Below are 23,167 nucleotides of genomic sequence, written 5' to 3'. Positions count from 1 at the left end.
AGCAAAAATAAAACTTTGTTGTTGTTGTTTTTAAAGCAATATGGCCTAGCAAATTCCAGGACTGACACTGAAGATGTAAAAGAGTTCAATTCCTCTCCTAACACAAGACAATAAATCCTCATACAAATTAGAAACTGAAAAGGAAATAAAAAGGTCCTCATTTCCGATAGTGGGAATGTTACACATGAACTCTGGCTTGAAAGGAGGAGGGAAGGACATTCCACACCTGTAGGCCTTCCCAGGAAAGGGGCCTGAGCCTGACCCTGAATCTATCCCCTCAAGGTTACATCATGGGGCTGTCAATATGAAAATAATGTTACTTTATTCCCTGAGTGAGTATATTATTTCCAGTGCTATCAACAGTAACCATAACCTGCAAGGAGGCAGCTGAGAATTCCCAGGAAACAAAGTGAAAAGCTATTTTGGGATGTGCTCACAAATGTCCTAGCTATAGTTCATCTGGATGGACACACATGGGGCATACATGCAGAGAGAGAGAGAGAGAGAGAGAAATTATCTCTGTAATAATAGATATGTATCTTGGAGCATGCTATTGTAGTTTTAATACATGCAGCACTGAGCAAAGGGCTTAGGAAAATAACATCACATTCTCAGATTCACCACTCAATTACATGTGAACTTGGAAAAGTTAACTTGATTCTACCTTCCTATCACCAAAGCTTTAGGCCGATTTAGTCAGGCATTCAGTGAATCCAGATGTTTGGCAGTGTATAGGAAACATCTGCATGATTGACTGAATTTTCAACTGAACTTACTGGATCATTTGACAGCATGTCTACACAGCCATTAATGGCTTTCTGTCTCAGTTTCTCTTACTATAAAAAGGATAAACATTATTTATCACTAACCTCCCAAAAAACAGTGAAAATGAGATAAGGTTTAAGAGTAATAATGAGTTCTAGGAAAGATTTTGTCACAGTTTTATATCTTATATAATTCCAGGTTGGATTTTTTTTTCTAAGCAGTGAGACTTTAGAACATGACATCACTTTGAAATATGGGTAAATGCTATACAAAGACAACACATTATCATCATCATCATCATCATCATAACTTTTTTCTTTATGACTTCCCTAAATCATCCCACTTTCAGATCGAATCACGGCCAAAATCTGAATTTTAGTTAAGGACTGAAAAAATGTGTTTTGGCTATATAAAGCAACACAGATGAGAAAAAAAATCAATGTGGGTGTTTGGAGGCCAACCAATTTTAACAGCTCAACTGAAACAGGTAGAACTGGTTTATCAATGAGAATTAATTGACTGCTCAATGGTATTTGTATGGAAACTGAAAATGTTCACACACTTATTTATGGCCAGAGCTACGCAGGATAAAGGAATTGTCATAGTGACCTTTCTCACTCTATGTACACCTCCCTACCTGTGAGCTGGTTTCAGCTTTTGTGGCTGAAAGTTAAAGGAGAGGAAAAGAAGGAGACAATATGGTAGAGAAAGAGAAAGAATCAAAACATCATGGTACTGGTACCAAAACAGAGATATAGACCAATGGAACAGAACAGAGGCCTCGGAGGCAACACAACCTATCTACAACCATCTGATCTTTGACAAACCTGACAAAAACAAGCAATGGGGAAATGATTCCCTGTTTGATAAATGGTGTTAGGAAAACTGGCTAGCCATGTGCTGAAAGCAGAAACTGGACCCCTTCCTTACACCTTATACAAAAATCAACTCCAGATGGATTAAAGTTTTAAACATAAGACCTAACACCATAAAAAACCTAGAAGGAAACCTAGGCAATACCATCCAGGACATAGGCATAGGCAAGGACTTCATGACTATAACACCAAAAGCAATGGCAACAAAAACCGTAACAGACAAATGGGATCTAACTAAACTTAAGAGCTTCTGCACAGCAAAAGAAACAATCATTAGATTGAACCGGCAACCAAGAGAATGGGAAAAAATGTTTGCAAGCTACCCATCTGACAAAGGGCTAATAGCAAGAATCTACAAAGAACTAAAACAAATATACAAGAAAAAAACAATCCCATCAAAAAGTGGGCGAAGGATGTGAACAGACACTTTTCAAAAGAAGACATCTATGCAGCCAACAAACATATGAAGAAATGCTCATCATCACTGGTCATTAGAGAAATGCAAATCAAAGCCACATTGAGATACCATCTCACACCAGTTAGAATGGCGATCATTAAAACATCTGGAGACAGAGGCTGGAGAGGATATGGAGAAATAGGAACGCTTTTACACTGTTGGTGGGAGTGTAAATTAGTTCAACCATTGTGGAAGACAGTGTGGAGATTCCTTAAGGATCTAGAAATAGAAATACCATTTGACCCAAGAATTCCATTACTGGGTATATACCCAAAGGATTATAAATCGTTCTATCATAAAGACACATGCACACGTATGTTCCTTGCGGCACTGTTTACAATGGGAAAGACATGGAACCAACCCAAATGCCCATCAATGGTAGTTTGGATAAAGAAAATGTGGCACATATACACTATGGAATACTATGCAGCCATAAAAAAGGGTGAGTTCATGTCCTTTGTAGGGACATGGAGGAATCTGGAAACCATAATTCTCAGCAAACTGACACAAGAGCAGAAAACCAAACACCACATGTTCTCACTCATAAGTGGGTGTTGAACAATGAGAACACATGGACACAGGGAGGGGAACATCACACACTGGGGTCTGTTGGGGGGTGGGGGGCTAGGGGAGGGATAGTGGGGGGTGGGGAGATTGGGGAGGGATAACATTAGGAGAAATACCTAATGTAGGTCACTGGGAGATGGAGACAGCAAACCACCACGGCATGTGTATACCTATGTAACAATCCTGCAAGATCTGCACATGTACTCCAGAACTTAAAAGCAAAATAAAAAATGAAAATAAAAAATAAAGATCATGTAAAAAATTCTTTAAAAAAAAGAGAAACAAGAGATGCATCAAAGGGATCTACAAACATACAAAACTCAGGGAGAAGAATTAGACTAGCAGAAAGTACTGAAACTTTCTTTCAAACTCAAGTCCTGCCTATAGAGAAAATCCTAAACATAATTCTCATAACTAACTGTCATATATTAAGTGCCTGTCATGCACATGTAATTACATATATCTATGTATATGTATATAATATATATACACTGCATATATTATATATATGTAACATATGCATATTATATAATAGATATATATATGCATATTATATATGTATATAATACTGATACACTGGAACTTTTTATACCTTTATCATACTACAGATGGGAGAACTGAAGCTCAAAGAGGTTAACTGATTTACCCAAGGTTATTTGTCTAGTAAAATCTATAACTGAATTCAGATCCATTTGGATCCAAAGCCTATATTCTTTCTACTGTGCCGAAAACCTTTGCTGAAAGGGCTTGCTACAAATATTTTTTAGTGACTGCCAGATCACATTGAAGCCCATTTTTGATGCAGGTTTCCCATTTGCTAGGGTGTGGTCCACGCACAGGTCTTCACCCGATTTTTTTTATGACTGCCCCTCCCTTGCTTGTCTTTACCTACTCAAACCCTACTCATTGCTTATGGCTGACGATCTTAACACTTGCCCCTCTCTGCAATCTTCCCACTAGCCTAATCATATCACCCAAAACTGATGAGCAGCACCCCTCTTCAGGCTCTGCATCACAGGCTGCCCTTTATCTTTATTTAACCACTTTCTATGCTTGTGCTTCCTCTCTCAAGGAGGCTGTGAGGACAGAGGACTCGACTTCCTTTGAACGCCCAAAGTCCCTGGCACCTGGCTGAGTACATTGTAGGTAATCCTTAAAGTCTGTTGACCCAAGGGACCTGTTGACAATATTCCTCATTTAGGATTAGGGGCACAGTGATGGAAACTGAGATTTTGGCCTCACCAGTATTGGGGTCTAACCAGTTGAGCATAGACACATTTGGTTTGAGATAATTTGTACCACTGTCCCCAAGTGAGGCATATCATGTTCTCAACTCAGTAGTAAGCATTTTCTATTGTCTGTGCTCTGATCCCCTCAGAGGTGCATTTTGAAATAATCACACTGTATCTAGCAAGGCTTGATAGAACTTAGTAAAGTTGTACTTTCACACAAAAAAAGGCTGAGTTAGGTAGACACTGTCATTATCATGTGCTCAGCAGCACTAACAGCTAATGCTGGAGGAGTTTAAATCCAAGCATGTTGTCAATACTTTCACAATGCAATTGTAGTGAAAAATATACTACTCTTAAAAAGCCCTTCTAAGTATTTTTAAAGAACTACAAAAATTTCACTGCTAGAATCTGTATTTTAAAAAATCATGCCAATGTCTTTGTATTAAAACCTCTGTCTTACAAAAAGATTTCAGTTTCATTAAGTTCTTCCTAAACTACAAATAGAAGTCAGTGAGACCAGAGTCCTCCCACCCATGGATCATGGGGCAGGAACACTGTCAATCTGGTATATGCCTTTTTGGTGGCATTTTTATTGTGGCCACAAAGCAATCACAAGCAGATGGTACAACTAACTTCTATTTGTGTCTTGTTACTAAACTTCTTATGAGAGGAAAAACTATGTGTACAGGTCAAGGGAATCTGTGGGTGTCTCTGCATGGCACTGAGTCAGAAGCTGGCAAGGATGCAGTGAAACTGGACCTCTCATGTCTTGCTGGTGGCAGTGAAAACTGATACATTCTCATTGAAAAGCAATTTGGAGACATGCATTTAAATTGCTCATATCCTTTGACCCAATAACTTTAGCATTTTAAGAAAATAAGCTAAGAGCAGGATAAAGCACTCTGTATAAGGAGGTACCTTTTTTTATGATGGCAAAAATTTGAAGCGACCTGTATATCCAGCAAAAGCATGCTGATTAATTATGTTAAAGATGATGAATACTCAACAGAATATTATGCAGCCATAACAAATAATTAATATAAAGATTTGTGTGGGACCAGGCACTTTGAGGAGCCAATGCAGGAGGATTGCTTGAGCCTAGGAGTTCGAGACCAGCCTGGGCAACATAGTGAGATCTAATTTCTACCAAAAAAATTAAAAGTTAGCCAGGTGTGGTGGTGCATGTCTATAGTACCAGTTACTCGGGAGGCTGAGGCACGAGAATATCTTGAGCCCAGGAGGTCCAGACTGCAGTAAGCCAAGATTGCGCCACTGTGCTCCAGCCTGGGCAACAGAGCAAGACCCCGTCCCAAAACAATACAAAACAACAATAACAATAACAAAAAGATTTGTGGCAACATGAAAAAGTATTATCAAGATAGTATTAATTTTCAGAACTACAAATCACTTGTGGATTTCTGATTATGGAAAACGTCTATATGAGTGTGCCTTTCTAGACAAATATTAGAAGAGAACATGTGAAAATGCAAACAGTTGGGATAGAGTAGTGGGATTTTTGTGAGAAATATTTTTCCCTCTATTTTCCAAGCTATCCCTCATATTGCAATATCGTCTTTATAATTTAAAACTGGTGTAAAAAATGAAGGCCAGAAGTCCTTTTAAGCAGAAAAACTATTGGAAGAAAAATGAATAATAGCCTCTCTAAAAGCCCAAGAATATAGTTTGAACAGTAGAAGCTCTCTCTCTCTCTCTCTCTCTCTCTCTCTCTCTAGTCATTTCTACTTTTTATTATTTTATTTTACATTCCACATACCTGGTTAATGTGCTTCAATTTGTCAATAATTTGGCTGACCACTGGCTCAGGGCCCTTCATTTTCAGCTCATGGAGGTTGAACTGATTTTTCATTCCATTCCTTGCCGCCTTTTGGCTGTATCTGTAAAGGTGAAGGTAAAGAAAAGGTTTGTCAAAGAAAGTCCCAAACAAAGGAAAAGCCAATTGTATTTGGCATCAACAATCAGGCTGACCACAATCCACGAGATGACTTCATGGTGCAAAAGTAGACGACTTCACATACTGTCTATTTACACTAAAAGAATATTCATTCAACGGTCAACAAATATATTCAACATCCTTTTTTGTTCTACATGTCGGGGATACAACAATGAACAAGACAGACGAGGTCTGTGCCCTTATGGTGCTCTCAGTCTAGTGGAGAGTCTAGAAGAGCAAGGGCCAGTGACAAGGCAGAGTGATTAGACCTGTGCTAGGGGACGTTCAGGTCATGGACAGTGAAGCACACAGAATGAACCTTCACTCAGTGTGAGCCTTCTACTCATTTGAAAGAGAGAGAGTCTTCCATGTTCTTTACCTCTTCCTTCCCTTCTTCCTCCTCCCACCATTTCCTGTAGGCTATGGAGCTGGGAGGCTTTCTCAAGTTTACTTGCAGCATAAATTACACCTGCCAGCTTCCCTCTGCATTCTCCATGACAGGAGAGAACACCAGTCTAAGGGAAGATTTTAATGTGCTCCTGCAGGAGAAGCCACAGCCTTTACTCCAGAAGTGAAGTTTCAAGGTAGCTATGGACATCCTCACCATCATAAGAAGGGTAACTATTTAAAGACCTAGGCAATTCTGTCTTCCAGTGTGGGGTTTTGCCAACTTCAACTGGGACAGTGATTCACAAATGAGGTGGTTTCTTTATTGCACCCATGGTTCCAGACCTCTACATAGAATTATTCCTCATTTTGCAAAACAAAGCAAACAAGAAACAGATTTCATTTATTCCTTATGCTTTCATCATGTGGAAACACCAGAATACCATTGCCAAAGAGAGAAAAAGGTTTTGAGCTATTTTTACTTGCTCCTGATCCTGATAATGGAATGCTTTCTCAAAGAAAAGATTCCCAGGGCTTTTCTCTCTTTATATACCTTTTTTCCCAATTACAATAGGATAGTCAGGGTTATAAGGGCAACTTGATATCAGTAATTCATATTTTTAATTACAAAATAATAATGTTCATTGTAAACAACTCAAGAAGTACAGAAATAAGGCACAAAGTAAAGTTCCCCATCAATCTGTCTTTCCAAAAGTAGATCATGGTCAACGGTTTGATATACTTGTAGAGGTTTTCACCTACATATGCTAATGGGTAATTTTAACCAAATTGGAATGATACCACTCATACTGATTTGCAACTTTGTATCACTTAAAATATTTACTTTGGATTGGGCCTGTAATCCCAGCACTTTGTAAGGCCGACACAGGAGGATTACTTGAGCCCAGGAGTTTGAGAATAGCCTGGGCAATATGGTGAAACCCCATCTCTACAAAAAATATAAAAAATTAGCCAGGCGTGGTGGTGCACACATTTGGAGGCTGAATTGTTGAGCCCAGGAGGTCAAGGCTGCAGTGAGCTATGATCACACCATTGCACTCCAGCCTGGGTGACAGAGTGAGACCCTATCTCAAAACAAAAACTAAAACAAAATGTATACTTTGGACATATTTTCATGGTAGAAAACATGGAACTGCCTTGTTCTTATTCCTCTGTATGGCTCAATAATTAATTATTTATACAATACCTTACTGATGAACAATAATTTGTAGTACTTTGTTAACATAAACAATGCTGCAGAGAACATCCTTGCATACTGATTTTCATGCATTTGCATTTATATCTATAAAGGATAAATTCCTAGATTTGAGTCAGTTTATATTTCTAATCCCAAATTATGAAGTACAAATAATAATTAACACTACCATATTTTTGCATAGCACTTTACGAAGCAGTTTCATATCACTCAGCTCATTTGAGCTTCTCAACCACACTGTGAAGCTGAGAGGTAGATAGGGCATTATCTCTTTATTACTGAAAACTTCACAACTTCAAAGAATACTAATCTCATTCTGTTAATGTCCCCATCCATGATACAATGTATCTGTCAATATTAAGGACATACTTTGAAAAACATGCATGGTAACAGAGGAGGTCAGGAAATCTAGTTCTGACATTCATAACTAAAAGTCATCCTTTGAGAAGGAAAATATTTTGTAGCAAAGATGCTGAAGAGCACATCTGATTGCATTTCTTCTAAAATGGTAGCTTAACACATTCAGATTATTTAACTTTAAAAGTTAATTCGTGAATACACAGATTACCAATCATCACATAACAATTGCCTTTGGGGCCTGTTTTAAAGAAACATAAAGGAAAATTCTTTATCTGGTGGGAATCCGCTCACTACTAGCTTCCTCTTTTATGTTCATATAATGCCGTCCGTTTAAATATCATCCACCTTCTGATGATACTACCAACCCCATCTTCTCTTCTTTAACTCCTACTGATGCCTGAAGCAGAGACCTTATTTGCAGATAAAGAGGTAAGGCTCATTATAAATCTTCTGAAATGAACTTCAGGAATGTGTCCCTAGAGACATATCCTTGGGCTTTTTCATATCAAAGCTTACCAGCCACTTTTATGTCCACTCCTATAAAACGAGTGTCTTCCTGAAGCTTCTTATCCTCATTGGAATAGTGTAAAGACATCTGCCAACTTAGCGATTTTGCCCCGTACTCCAGCTTCCAAAACCATTATAAATATTAAATCAAATTAGTCCCACAGCTGATCCTTTGTGGCCCTACTGTATTATTTTCTGCCATTCAGAAAAGCGCCCCTTTAGCTATGTATTTTTTAAAATTTCTTATCTCCCAGCCGTGGATAAAGAGCCAGGACTAAACACTGCTCCCCGATCCCACAGTGACTCCATTTTAAAAAGACAGCTTTGGGTTTCAAAGCTTGCCAAACTTTCTGAAAGTTGAAATAACATCTACTGTTCTGCTCTATCCATGTGCTATTTAAATCCCCAAAGGACTCTAGCAAATTAAGCATGGTTTCTGGTTACAGAAGTGTTGGGAATAGCTGCCCTGTGGCTTAGACCTAAAACTTGCCATTATTGCATCTACTTCACAAGGCAGTAACCAAAAGTCCTGGTCCAATTGATGCCTATAGTTGCTAAAGTTTAGGGGCACGAGTTAAAAACTCTGTGTTCTTACACCATCCTTTAGGTATGTTGATAGCTCTCCCCCAACTCTCAGTATCTTTTTCTGTTTCTCATGTCTCTATCCTTTGTGCCTTAGCCAGATAAAATATTGAACCAAATTTTTAAAGTAATGAATTTTTTTTTTTTTTTTAATGAATGAGAGGTTCTCATATTGCCCAGGTTGGCCTTGAACGCATAGCCTCACCTCCTCAAGCTCCAGGACAACTGGCCTGAGCCACTGCGGCTCCCAAAAGTAATGAATGTTAGAATGAAATACTATGAATACATTAATAGCGCAAAGTAGATCTGTATGTGTTGATATGGAATCAAGTCTGAGATACATTATAACAGATACAAGTAGCAGCATCTGCAGTGAAAATGGGTCTAAATGTGCATTACTCTTATACACCCTATACACATTCAAATACGCCCAGAAAAATTTTAGATGGATACATAAGCAAATGATAAGAGCAGTCACTGTCAGTGAGTGAGAATAGGGAGATGCTAGTGAAATCTTGTTTTTTAAAATATACTTCTATAATTTAAAGTATTTTTTACCATGACCATTTTTAACCTTTATAATAAATATATAATCAATGAGATTTTATATGGCAGTTAATTAAAATGTTTTTCCAGCTTTCCTGAGGTAGAATTGATAAAAGTTAAATACGTGTACGCTTCCAATGTCATGTTTTGATATAAGTACACATTGTGAAATGATTATCCCAAACCAGCTAATTAACCTATTCATCACCTCACATAGTTATCCTTATTTTTGTGGTAAGAACATTTAAGAACTACTCTCTTAGTGAATCTCAAATATACAATACAGTATTCTTAAGTATAGTCACCATATTATACATGATATTCTCAGGCATTAATTGTTTTTAAGGTAAACAAGAATAAAACAAAAGAAAAACAAAAAGTGGGGCTCACTCAGATGCACATCTCAGGGCCTCTGGAAAATTCTCTGTTAATAAGAGTTATGTTGGCCATCACTAACGTCCTTCCTTAAAGGTGCTTTCTTATCACCGAACACATATTTGGGGCAATGTTGACAATGTCACCCTTGAGTTCCTTCAAACCTTAGGTGGTTGACATCAGGTCACCAATTCAACTTTGTTAGGTTAAATATAGCCCATTTGGCTGGGTGTGGTGGCTCATGCCTATAATCCCAGCACTTTGGGAGGCCAAGGTGGGCAGATCGTTTGAGTCCAGGAGTTCGAGACCCACCTGGGCAACATGGAGTTCAAGCCCCGTCTCTACAAAAGACAGAAAAATGAGCCAGGCATGGTGGCGTGTGCATGTAGTCCCAGTCCCAGCTACCCAGGAGGCTCACGTGGGAGGAGCACTTTAGCCTGGGAGGTGGGGGTTGCAGTGACCCGGGATTGTACCACTGCACTCCAGCCTGGATGACAGAGTGAAACTCTGTCTCAAAATATATACAACATATATGTATATATATCCCATATATTTTCTACTCTTCAATGAGGTAACTTCAACCTGCCTATTTGAAAAAGAGAGTATATCAGTAAGGATGTGAACATGAATGTAAATGACCAGTTGTACCCTCCCTCAAACCAGAGGCAAGGAAGTTATACAAATTCTCACTATCTTTCCCTGTAGATGCCTGAAGTCCTCACCTGATGAGAACTGAGGGCTTTCCTGAACCACCCGAGTCATGCTGACCTCACTGCCCTCGAGTTGAAGTGCCTTGTGGGCGCTGCCCTGAGTTGCCAGTGCTCCTTTTACATTCCATTTGCCACCCCATGTACTCTGAGGTCTTTGAAGGCAGACGCTTGGTTAGTTGTTGTTGTTTTTCTTTTTAATCACCCAAAGCACCTCATGGTACTTATCCTAACTGTCCATTACTGAGTGCTTTCTCCGTGCCAGATACTGTTCAAAGCACTGAAGAAAAATAAAACATGCACTTAATCCTCCTGACTACCTTATTGGCAGACTGTTTTTGCTGCTGCTGAGGCACAGAGAAGGTAAGTCACTTGCCTAAAGTCACACAGCTTGTCTGCAGCAGAGCTGGAGTGTGAACTTTGAGACTCCATCTCCAGCTGTGTGGGTTCTTAACCACTATGCTGGTCTTGCTTCCTTAGAGAGAAATGATGTCGACTAAATATCTGACATTTCCTCATCAACCCGGTCCACTGCTCCCCTGTAGGAAACAATGGATGAGTCGCCTGTAATGGTCTACAAGGCTCCCAGCAGGACTCGTCACAACAGCTCTCAGCGTATTCAGCAAGATTCCTGGACTTGCCCTTGAAGAGCCCTTGAAGAGAGTCGTGATCCGACAGTATGGCTATTTAATAGCCATAGTTTGGGAGGTGAGGGTGGGCAGGCCAATGCTATTCAGTGACATACGTGTATTCTTGGGGGATAAGGTGTTGAAGTTAGAGAAATAAATAATCTGGCCGAGCATGGTGGCTCACGCCTGTAATCCCAGCATTTTGGGAGGCCAAGGCGGGCAGATCATGAGGTCAGAAGATTGAGACCATCCTGGCCAACATGGTGCAATCCTGTCTCCACTAAAAAAAAAAAAAAAAAAAAAAAAAAAAAAAAAAAAAAAATTAGCTGAGTGTGGTGGTGCACGCCTGTAGTTCCAGGTACTCAGGAGGGTGAGGCAAGAGAATCACTTAAACCCAGGAGGCAGAGATTGCAGTGGGCTGAAATAGTGCCACTGCACTCTAGCCTTGAGACAGAGTGAGACACCAGCTCAAAAAGAAAAAGAGAGAGGGAGAGCGAGAAATAAATAATCCACCACCACCACTACCATCCACGCCACTAGACACATACCAAAGACTATTTGAAGATTTCAAATGTCTAAGGACAACAGGAAAACAAATGCAGGATAACGTTGTCTTCATGCATCCCTGCCTTTGTCACCTTGGCTATATAGCAAGGCAACATGTGTGATGTGCCCCTGGAGAATTTCACGTAACAGGCATGGTCTGACCTTCAATCCCAGAGGGAAGTCAGTCAGTGAAGCGTGCCTCGCAGCTTCACGTTAATTCATTAATTCAGCATTTCATTTCCTCAGGCTAGCTGTGTGCCACTGGCGCACGTGGTTCATGACAGGCCTTGAATGAGGATGAGCCAGCGTGGCCCCAACTCTTCTTATCCACAGACTGCCCAAAGGCTGTCAGGAATGGGGACATTGTTGGCCATGGGGGATTGTAACGATGGGTTAGCTACTTAGTAATACTCATCTGTAATTAAATTAATTAATCCTCCTCTGCAAAATGCTGATTCTCTCCTGAAGCTTTGACATGGTTCTGGTAACGAATACCAGCAAGTGGAGGAGGAAAAATTACTGAGAGAGTTAAATAAACTGCAATCTCCTACCTCCCAAATGTCATGTTTTCTTAACTGGACATGCTATGTAGGATGTTAGAAGTGTTACCTTACATGCAGCGTCTTCTTCCTTATCCAGTTTTGTATCTGTTTAGCACAAAAATGATTGTCATAATACTAAGAAAATCCTATTCGTCATGTGAAAAGGGGGGCACGCTTCTGTTCAGGCAGATTGGTTAGGGATCGGGGAGCAGGTAGGGGAGGGGGGGAACCTGTGCGGAAGCCGTAAGGAGAAAAGGAACCTCATGAAAACAGGACATCTGTGCATGCTTGTCTTGGGACAGTCGAAGCAAAGAGAGCGCTTGTAGAAGAGGGATGGAGTCAAGCTAGCGTTAAATGGACGATCTTTTCTTCTCATTTCTGTTTTGGCTGAAGCAGCAATGGTGTAGTGGAAGGAAATCAACAAATTCAAATGTAGATCATCTGAAATGGAAGCACGCTCAGAGATCATCTGGTCCAATCCGCTCACTGTGTAGATGAAGAATCTGACACCCAGACAGGGACTTTTCTAACAACACATACGGTAAGGATCACAAGTTCCACATTTAGAATAAATCTCTTTCTTTAAAAGGACCCTCAAACAGATCTTGCTGAGTTTTGACACTTGCTAGTACTGATTTAGGCCAAGGGAACTGCTAGAATATTCACTTTCCTTCTTCCCTTAGGTATTAGAGTGGTTCCAAGTACTTGAGAGACAATCTCAGAAGGACTAGGTCCCCACCAAAAAAAATTTGATTTCACAAAAGTTTAATATGCTGCCCCGCTCTAGGTGGTTAAAAATGTTAGATCGCACATTCTCATTTCGCCATCTTATGGACAAACTTCAGTATTGCATGTAATCCCTTCTGGCCACAATAATCACTGTGGCAAAAACTGGATAATTTAAAGAGCACAAATAGCTTTAAAGACAAACTAGAAAACAGGGTAGAAAAACCATCCTAGTAAGACACCTAAGAAAATGTCCTTTCCTTTGTCCATGATGCCGTGTTAATTTACATAGATGCAGAGTAAAATAAAGCAAAGGTGAAAAGAGCTGAGATTTGTAAATGTGCTTAATAAAGACAGCAACAATTAGCTTCTTCTTTATTTGTGCACATATCTAAATAAAAATATTTCTCTTCCCTGGCTGTCTGAGGATGGATGGCCATCATAAATGACACAGTAACTATCCGAACTAGAAAGTTCATGACCAACCAACCACTTCAGAGGAAACGAGTGGTCATTAATGTCCTTCACCCCGGGAAGGCAACCGTGCCTAAGGCAGAAATTCGGGAAAAACTAGCCAAAATGTACACGACTACACCGGATGTCATCTTCGTATTTGGATTTAGAACTCATTGTGGTGGTGGCAAGACAACTGGCTTTGGGATGATCGATGATTCCCTGGATTATACAAAGAAAGAGGAACCCAAACGTAGACTTGCAAGACATGGCCTGCATGAGAATAAGAAGACCTCAAGAAAGCAACGAAAGAAACGCAAGAACCGAATGAAGGAAGTCAGGGGGACTGCAAAGGCCGATGTCGGTGCCGGCAAAAAGCGAAGGAGTGAAGGTGCTGCAATGACGTTATCTGCGACCGCTGTGGATTTTTCATGAGAAGATTTATAAACTGAAAACTTTCACGTGAAAAAAATGTCTTTCATAATTGTCTGCATAGCAGTACTACTTCAGAGCCAATGCTAAGCTAGGAGAGTGCTAGAAACAGATATGTCCACTTTACTCCAAGAAGTACCTGTGTTCTCCAACAACAGACTTTTGAAAATTACAAATAGATTTCAGTAGAAAGGAAGCAAAAATCTAGGAAAGAAACCCAGGGATGTAAATCCATTGCTATTTCTCACTTAGCAGCCATTAGCTATATGAGGGAATAACTGCATTACAATCCATTTTCAGTGCCATCTCCAACCTTACTTTGAGAAGGGACTAAAAGATTTGTCTCAGTGTATAATCAAGAAGTCACTTAAAGCCAAGGAAGCAAAGAATATTTTAGAGATGGTGAGGAAAAAGTGAGAAGTTAGTATCACACACTACAGGGAGAAGAGTCCATGGCTGTGGGGAATAGTTCCCCAGCAGAAAGGGGAAGGGGATGAGAAAATGCCTGAGATTAGGTCACCTGAATGTTAGTCTGAAGAAACTGACTTTGCAGAAGAGGCTAGAGATAAGGAGAGAGAAAAGTAAATAAGCACAGCAAAAGTAATTCTTGTAAGAATTGCAAGCTAGGCAGAGCCCGAAGTGTAAGCAAGCTGTTCAGAACTAAGCATGGCGGTCAGAACACGAGGCCAGAGCAGTGTCTCTCTGATGGCTGTTTTCGAGGGGAACATACAGATGAGGAGAGGACTCCAACTGTGTTTAGAAACAGAGAAAGAAAAAGGTGCAATTCAAAGCTCAATAATTGGGGCGTGGGGAATAACAGAACAAGGAGTGTGGTAGAGACTTCTTACTCAATCACCCCAAACTCATTTATCAAGGCCTTCTAGTGCAGAAAAATAGAACCAGACATTTTCTCGTCCTACTCAAGTTAAACCATAAAGACACGATCTTCACCTGTTTTTAAGTTAGATTTTAACTGATGAAAATATCAGGGTTAGAAAGGACCTTCAAAGTCATTCAGCCCAATGTTCTCCTCTTACAGAGGGGCAAACTGAGGCCCAGAGGCCACAGAACAGCAACTGAAGTTATTATTGGCATCACTACTAGTGAGACAGGAATGAAGCTGTAACTTCCCCCAAACAGAAGAGCAAAGAAGAAGGGGGCAAGGAACTAGTCACGTACCTCAACATGAGGGCATTGCATGAAGGTAACTGACGTTCAAAATAATGATCAATAATTGTTTTAAGAGATGAAATTCACGTTGGCAGTCATGCCTTACTGAGGCAGCAAGTATAGAATACATTTTAGAGAGGCAGTGTCACGTGGTGGAAAGAGCAGTGGCCTTGGAGTCAGAGGCATGGGTTCAAAGTTGGTATCCCCCGTGCTGTGTGACATTTGACAAATAATTAAACCTCGAAGAAGTTGAGTCTCCTCTTCTATAAAATTATAGATTCTCCAGCCACCTGCACTGTTTGGAGAATTATTTGATATAATGAATGTTAGCAAATTGAGATAACATGTGCTTAAAACAATGCCAGGTACATAGAAAGTTCTATATGAAGGCTGCTGTTACTATTTTTATCATGTGAAAGCACCAAACACGGCATCTGAAATCCAGTAGATGCTCAATAAATGTTTTTTGAAAAGAATCCCCTGCTAGGCACGGTGGCTCATTCCTGTAATCCCAGCACTTTGGGAGGCAGAGGTGGGCGGATCGCTTGAGCCCGGGAGTTGGAGACCAGCCTGAGCAACATAGTGAGACCTCGTCTCCACAAAACGTAAAAACGAATTAGCCAGGCATGCTAGCACATGCCTGTGATCCCAGCTACTTGGGAGGTTGAGGCAAGAGGAACACTTGAGCCCAGGAGGTTGAGGCTGCAGTTAGTCATGATGGTGCCACTGTACTCCAGCCTGGGTGACAGAAGGAGACCCAGTCTCTAAAAAGTAATAATAATAAAAACCCAGCTTCCTGAGAGAGAAGAAATAAACCTTGCAATGAATAGCCAAGGGAAGCTTCAAATCCCTTCATCCCCACATTGAGAACTTAAGAAACTGAAGAGTCTCACTTCTCTTTAGTTTGCTCCTCAGTAAAGTATGGGTCAAGGCAGGAGTAGGAATGGTTTATCATCAGGGAAAATGGGCAAGGGAAAAAGCATTGGAACTTTCTTTGCCATTGCGATTGGGCAATGATGTGTGAATGGCTGGCACTGAGCATTTCAGCCTAGCTGAGAGGAAATTTTAGCAAAGGTGCCCTCCCAAACCTTCCGGGAGACAGGGCACCTGAGGGGGAAATGATCAGAAAGGGCTTCAAATGGTTCCGAATTAATTTTAGTTAACGGAAGAAGTAATCATTCACTTGTGGCCCAGGACCGCCCTTTGAGTTTCCCGAATGACCATCTTTGGGTGTCAGAAGCCTGTTCCCCTCCCTCCTTCTCCCATAGTTCATATTCCTCCTCTCGGTGATAGAAAATATTCTGCTTCCACTTTGGATAACTGTCAGAAGTAAAGAATTAGATGACTCTTGAAAACACGCCCACACGCTTTTTCAAATCTCTCTGTTGAGAACGCTGCTTTCTTGTGTCTCTGGTCCCCTCAGGGCTCACAACAAACATCCATTCTTTAATTTGGCGATCTTCAAAATGAAGGATCGGACTCTCAAAGTCCACCTGGACAATCACTCTTAACCGACTCCAGACACATGTGGGAGACAGGCAAGTCTGAAAAGGGAAGAGCGCGCCTGGTGAATTTTGCTCGTGTGTGGCGTTTCTAGAGTATGTAGTAAACAGAGGAAAGGGCCCTCAGTGTTGTTTTGAATGTCTGGCTGAACTGTGGTTAAAGAATCGCCAAAGATCAGACTCAAAGAACAAGCTGTTTTCATACTCCTGATACACCTTAAAAGACAGCTAAACATTCCTGCCACACTGCTTGTTGTCAGGTCGTCTGGCCTTAGCCACGATCACTTGACCTGCAGAATTAGCCCTACCCAGGTCCCAAGCCAGTAGTGACAAGGGCAGGAAGGTGTTAGTTTAACTGACTCACCTGTCAGGCCCCGGGCTCTGGAATTAGTCTTGTTCCTCCAAGCCAGTATTTCATGTTTTTGTTGAGTGAGCCTTGGGTGTTCAGGTATGATTTCCTCTTGCCAGCTGTGTTTTCCTGGGCTAAACTCTGTCCTGGGGCTCTTGTCTGTATTCATTTCTAGGCCCACTGCCTTACCCAGTACCTGGTACCCAGTACGCAGTCAGTAAATGTCTACTGAACTGACCCGAGATAAAAGGCCTCAACCAATGCTCAGTTTGTGTGGTGGAGACTCGAAGCTACTATGCCTAACCCTTGTCAACCTGTTGCCCCTGGGGGCTTTCCCCCAAATCTGCAGCCCCTGACTGAGGACCGGCGTTACACTGAGCCCTTCAAGGTAAACTTGTCAATGTGTCCCACCTGCCAGATCACACCACTTTAGAAACCGGCGGCTACCTAGAGAATACAAGAGTTCCTTTTCTCTACTCCACTGAATGCCATCATCTATCCGACACTTACCTATTAAGCATCTACATAGCCCTGTCCTGAGCCACAGAACTGTAGTACTCGGGGGTCCTGAATTTTCCAATGTTCTGGCTCACTAACTACAGTCTGGACTTCATGGACCAGAATTTAGTTTCCGCCGTGGCAAATCTGGTCTTCACAAAAGGAAACATCCAACTGATGACCGTGTTGGATTCCCACTGCACTCCGGTGATTGAGAGTGTGTGGCCATATTGCTTCATGAGCCAACTATAGCCACACCATCCTCCATCACAAAATCCAGAGTGCCGGCGCGGAGGGCTGCCGTGGCTGTGGGAGGGAGAAGGGACTACCAAGAATAAGGTAGCTAAGTGTTAGATTTGTCCAAGAACATTGGGTAGTCTTGTCTGCAGAGAGTAGAACTGCTCCTTCTGGAGTCTTCTCTATTTTTTTTTTATTTTGAGGTAGAGTTTTGCTGTTGGTACCGGGGCTGGAGTGCAGTGGCACGATTCCAGCTCACCACCACCTCCGCCTCCCAGGTTCAAGCGATTCTCCTGCCTCAGCCTCCCGAGTAGCTGGGATTATAGGCATATTTTTTGTATTCTTAGTAGAGACAGGGTTTCTCCATGTTGGTCAGGCTGGTCTTGAACTCCCAAACTCAGGTGATCCGACTGCCTCGGCCTCCCAAAGTGCTGGGATTACAAGCGTGAGCTACCGCGCCCAGCCTCCTGTAGTCTTCTCTTAAGTCATGTCCAGAGACCTAGAACCAAGGCTGCAGCAAGAGCCCCGAAGCAGCAGAAAAAAACACACTCAGCAAGTCTTTGCCTTGTGGAAGTGCGTGGCCATGCTGGGCATGGGCGGAGACACTGGCACAGGGGAAAGAGCTTCTCTCTGCCAGTGTCCGCATGTCAGGACAGCGCTGCATTCAGCAGGTTCAAGCCTTGCCCTGCTGCTCTCAAGTTGCCAGCAATAACATAACACGAAAGAATAACAAAGGGGAGAAAAGGTGAACTGAAGTGTAAACTACCCCCACTCCAACTGCCCTGGTAGCTGCAGGTGCCCTCCGCTGCTCGACTCTTTGCACCTGCTCTCCTGCTGGAACAAGTGGCCTATTGTGTGAGGCTGTACACATGGAGGTGCTAAGCAAACAAGAAATGACTCTCCTGATCATAAAGTATACGGGATTCCAGGAAAACTTTACTAAGCCAAATAAAAGTGATTGTAAAGCACTTGGTAAAATATAAACTGCTACATAAATACTTAATAAAAGCTCACAGCCATGCACACAAGGACAACTAGGTCAAAATTCACCCAAGCTCTCTAGCCTGGGGGGTCTTGGAAAGACTGGAAATTGTCTCTCTCCCTCTGTTTTTTTAGCCACTTTGTATTCTTTGCTCTTACATGCCCTTCAGCTCTTGGCACTCCCCCGATGTCTCTCTCCTGTCACTGATACATCTCTGTAGTTAGGGGGCCTCTAATTTTCATTCTGGACAGTTGTGTCAAATATTATTGGGAGCAACAGACATTGAATTCCATTTCTTTTTTCCTGCTCAGAAGCCCCATTGGAGTTATGCAGTGCTATGGGGGGAACATTTTCTTTAAGGTTTAATTATGTGAGTTTCACCCCAAACTCTCCAACATTACAAATCGAGAACAACTCTGACATCTCAAACAGCCAACCTACCTGCTCCCCTGTAGCTCCAATAATACCTGGAGGAGTAAAATGAAGAGCTCGCTGCTGTCCTCATGAGAATGATTATACCCTAGGGCTCCTTTTGAATCACTTTCACTTTGGGCTACTTGGGAAGGCATCAAATTCAAAGTCATTAAGGTAGGTTGATAGTATTCTCTTTCCTTCCATATTCCCACCCCTGCCAAATATCTTTGTTGTAGGATCTCATAGCCTGTTAGAGGTGGAAAGTGCTTTAGAGGTCATTTTGTCAAATTCCATTATTTTATAAGTAAAACACAAAACAGAAGTGCAGTGACTTGTCCAAGGTCACGCGACAAGTTCACAGTAGAGCTATGACTCAGGCTGGACTGTCAGCCTAGGGCAAAAGGTTTGTTTGTTTGTTTGTTTTGCATGGACTTCAAAGCCCCAAAGTGGATGCATAGGCAATGGCTTTATTATAAGAGGCATGTGCGTAGAGGAGATTAAATGGAGAGCTAGCCTCAGACGCAGGTGAACGCCATTTTTTAGCAAGGGGCTGAACACTCTCTAAGAACGCCTTCTTCCAGGGGATGCTGCCTTACAGCCTTGAGAGCACATGAGAGCAGAGAAGCATGGTAAGAGAGGCAGGAAAGGTACTGCTACTTCCGTGGACCAAGACTGGGCAGGAAGCAAGGACAGGGTATCGCAGTAAGGCCAGAGAAAAGCTGGACACAACACTCATTCCAGGTCTGCTGCCTGAGAGATTAAAGCAAGCTGAGGTCAGGGTTTCTACCGAGAATAGAAAGAAGGTGAGAGGGCTTTAAACTCTGCAGGAGAGAAGGCAGGCATTTGACATGCAGGACAGTGTTGTGGGTAAGGGATGGATTGGATGGATTTGAAGCCCATCTTGCTGTGGCCTTTGGTAATTTACTCAATGTCATCATCAGTAGAATCAGTAAAATGTGGGTAATAATATTGCCCACTTTGAAAGGCTGTTGTTGAGAATTAGTCAATGCATACAAACCGCCTTACACATTGTGTGGCACTTGGGAAGCTCCATAGAATGGTTAGTTATTACTATTAATAGCCACTCTACTATCTCAGTCCTGCTTTCTGAAGTCCCACCGTACCCTTAGACAGGATTTGAGGGAGCAAAGGGAAGAGAGCAGTGATCAAAATGCATCAGGGAGGATAAGGTAAGAGGAGTTAAAAAGTGAAGGCAGATAAACCAATGGATGGGTGGTGAGCTGTATCCCAGCTCTGCTCGACCCCTCCAATGTAAACCTCCATGACTGCATCTCTGCCCTATATTTAGAAGCAGCAAGAGTCGTGGGTACCAATAGGTAACCAACCACCCCAGTTTGCTGGGACTGAGAGGTTTCCTAGGACTTGGGACCTTCTGTGATAAACCTGGGAAGTCCTAGGCAACCTGGAAAAAGTTGATCGCTGTAGGGGCCAGAGGGTGTTTGCTGTTGGAGGTTATTATTTGTTATAACCAGAGAGCACAGCACTGCTGCTAGATGCTATCCACTGGGGTTTGAAAAAGCTGGGTTATCCAGAAGCCATGTATAGGAATTGTTAATGGTACTTTCTTCATGCTAATCAATGAAAAAAAATAGGGGTTTCTTAAATAGATAAGTTTCTCCAGGGGAACATCAGCCAATTTGAGGAGGATGGTCTTTAGCAGGACAGCCACACAGCAATAGCCTCATTATCAATGATTCGTATTTGTATGCTTTGATTCTCTGATACATGCTGTCTTTCTGCAAGTTCAATTCCCAGCATTGTTATTATATGTGCTTGAAAGTAATAAAACTGCATTTACTTTAAAATGATCTGTCACTCAGACTTTTCATTAATTTAAACTGATGCTACCAACCGCTCAAAGTATTTCCTTATCCAGGGCCAATTGGATTATTCATCACCATGGCCTGACTTGTTTAAAAATAAAATTCGTGGGGATAGGTGGATTTGCTTAAAAATATTTTAAAGTGGGGCCGGGCGCAGTGGCTCACGCCTGTAATCCCAGCACTTTGGGAGGCCGAGGCGGGTGGATCACGAGGTCAAGAGATCGAGACCATCCTGGTCAACATGGTGAAACCCCGTCTCTACTAAAAATACAAAAAATTAGCTGGGCACAGTGGTGTGTGCCTGTAATCCCAGCTACTCGGGAGACTGAGGCAGGAGAATTGCCTGAACCCAGGAGGCGGAGGTTGCAGTGAGCCGAGATCGCGCCATTGCACTCCAGCCTGGGTAACAAGAGTGAAACTCCGTCTCAAAAAAAAAAAAAATTATATATATATATATATATATATATATATTTTAAAGTAATATTCCTGGAGAGATGTATAGGAATATTATACATCAGGAAGCTGCTAATGGGTCCATGTTTGTAAAGAGAGCCCAGTAATGCTGTATTGATTACCCAGTGTTCCATTTATTCAGGGTAAAACTTCCCCCCAAATCTGATCTATTCTTCTACACTAACATCTAGTAAATGGAGGGTAATTTATAACTTTCAAAAACATTTCATATGCATTGTCTTATTATAAGAGGCTCACAGCAACTCTTTGAGGTAGGCAGGGGAGGCATTAATTTCACAGAAGGAGAAAACAAAATAGAGTTTAAGTAATCTGCCTAATGGTACAATGATACCATGGGAAGCTAGGCCTAGTACTCAGGTCTGTTATCCACAACTATGTTTGTTGGTTCATCCAATGAATTCAACAAACATGTATACAGAATTTACTTTACAGCACATACAGCTAAGCCATGAGGTTCTATAGATGGAAGACACAGTTCTACTGTTTTTTTTTTTTTTTTGAGATGGGGTCTTACTCTATCACCCAGGTTAGAGTGCAGTGGTGCCATCATACCTCACTGTAGCCTTGACCTCTTAGGTTCAAGCGATCTTCTCGCCTCAGCCTCCCAAGTAGTTGGAACTACAGGCACCCGCCACCACGCCCAGCTCATTTTTTGTATTTTTGGTAGAGATGTGATGTTGCCATGTTGCCCAGGCTGGTCTCAAACTCCTGAGCTCAGGCGATCCACCCACCTCGACCTCCCAAAGTGCTGGGATTACAGGCATGAGTCACCACGCCCAGCCTACAGTACTAGTCACTAAGGAGCTACTAGAAGATTAGAGACAGACATGTAAAAGCTCTCAATAGAGTGTCACTGGGGACATGCTAGAGAGAAGCTGAGATGGCAGCAAGCCTTAACCCAGAAAAAGGCATGGACAGAAGGATTCAGGGTCCTCAGAAGAGATGATGTTAAGGATAAATAGGGGTAAGCAGCCAATGGCTCTTTCTCTAGCCCATTCTAACACGGCCCTTGTCTTAGTGCTCCCTAATAGTATTTGGAAATTAGCTTTTCAGCATGAGTTCTTACACAGCGCAATCCTCTATGCATCCCTCCAACCCCAAACTACTGTATCCCTATCCCAGGTAGGAACACCTTGCTCTGGCTCCTGCTGAACAGGGACTCATCCCAGCTCTAGGCCCGAAGCTGTGCCTAGAAGCAAAGAGAACAATGACAAAATGGGCCGACAAGTGGCTCAAACCAAGGAAAAGTTCATTTGGGGAGTTTTTAAGATCCACTGGACCATGTGGATCACTAAGATCTGAAGGGGCAAAAAATAGGAAACTCCTGTGACGCTGGAGTTACAAATTAAAACAAATTTCCTTTCACAGGGAAATGAAACTACATCAGAAAGGAGACAAACACACAGATCAAAGCCATGCTCATGTAAAAGAATAAAGTTCATTGACTTGAGAAACTGAGAAATCGTAACTGATTTTAATGATCTTTCTCCTTTTCTACAAAGGCTAACTCAAGGGTGACAGAAGGGAATTTAGAGCACTGAGCAACTAGGTTTGACCGGCAACTACACTCATCATGGTTTTTAATGTAATTTAGGAAGATTGCCCGAGTTAATCTCTATTAAGCAGTCCTAGGAGAAATGGTTTAAAACGTCTTTGCTGTGAAACAAGATGCTGAAGGTAAGAAGGCCAGCCTAGAGCATACCCTTAGATGCAAATAACTCTCACTTGATCCCCAATGGACTCAAATGCCCACTATTTGTACCAACCAGGACCAAAGATCGGGATTTTGATGTTTTTGCAGAAGGGAGAGGAAATAACATAAAGATAAGAGGAGGTAGGTGA

At 41.8% G+C, this 23,167-nt stretch overlaps 2 protein-coding genes across 2 annotated transcripts in view; one reads left to right on the top strand and one right to left on the bottom strand.

The window, feature by feature from the left end:
• Window positions 1–23,167, bottom strand: part of GPC3 (glypican 3) — a 456,271-nt gene that overhangs the window by 120,306 nt on the left and 312,798 nt on the right. Inside the window, exon 6 of the mRNA XM_012474320.2 lies at window positions 5,671–5,791. Within this exon, the coding sequence (XP_012329743.1) occupies window positions 5,671–5,791 (121 nt within the window). The remainder of the gene's footprint in view (window positions 1–5,670; window positions 5,792–23,167) is intronic.
• LOC105732258 (small ribosomal subunit protein eS24-like) lies at window positions 13,403–13,858 on the top strand. Its single transcript, XM_064383620.1, has one exon. It carries the CDS (start codon window positions 13,403–13,405, stop codon window positions 13,856–13,858), a length of 456 nt encoding a protein of 151 aa, XP_064239690.1.

The sequence above is a fragment of the Aotus nancymaae genome, unplaced genomic scaffold, assembly GCF_030222135.1.
Source record: "Aotus nancymaae isolate 86718 unplaced genomic scaffold, 86718_ANA_hifiasm-v0.15.2.pri h1tg000004l, whole genome shotgun sequence".
In the NCBI taxonomy this organism is placed as follows: domain Eukaryota; kingdom Metazoa; phylum Chordata; class Mammalia; order Primates; family Aotidae; genus Aotus; species Aotus nancymaae.
This window is presented reverse-complemented; position numbering and strand designations above follow the sequence as displayed.

Coding starts and splice junctions, on each gene's coding strand:
- LOC105732258 (XM_064383620.1), top strand. CDS start 13,403: ATGGCCATCATAAATGACACAGTAACTATCCGAACTAGAAAGTTCATG.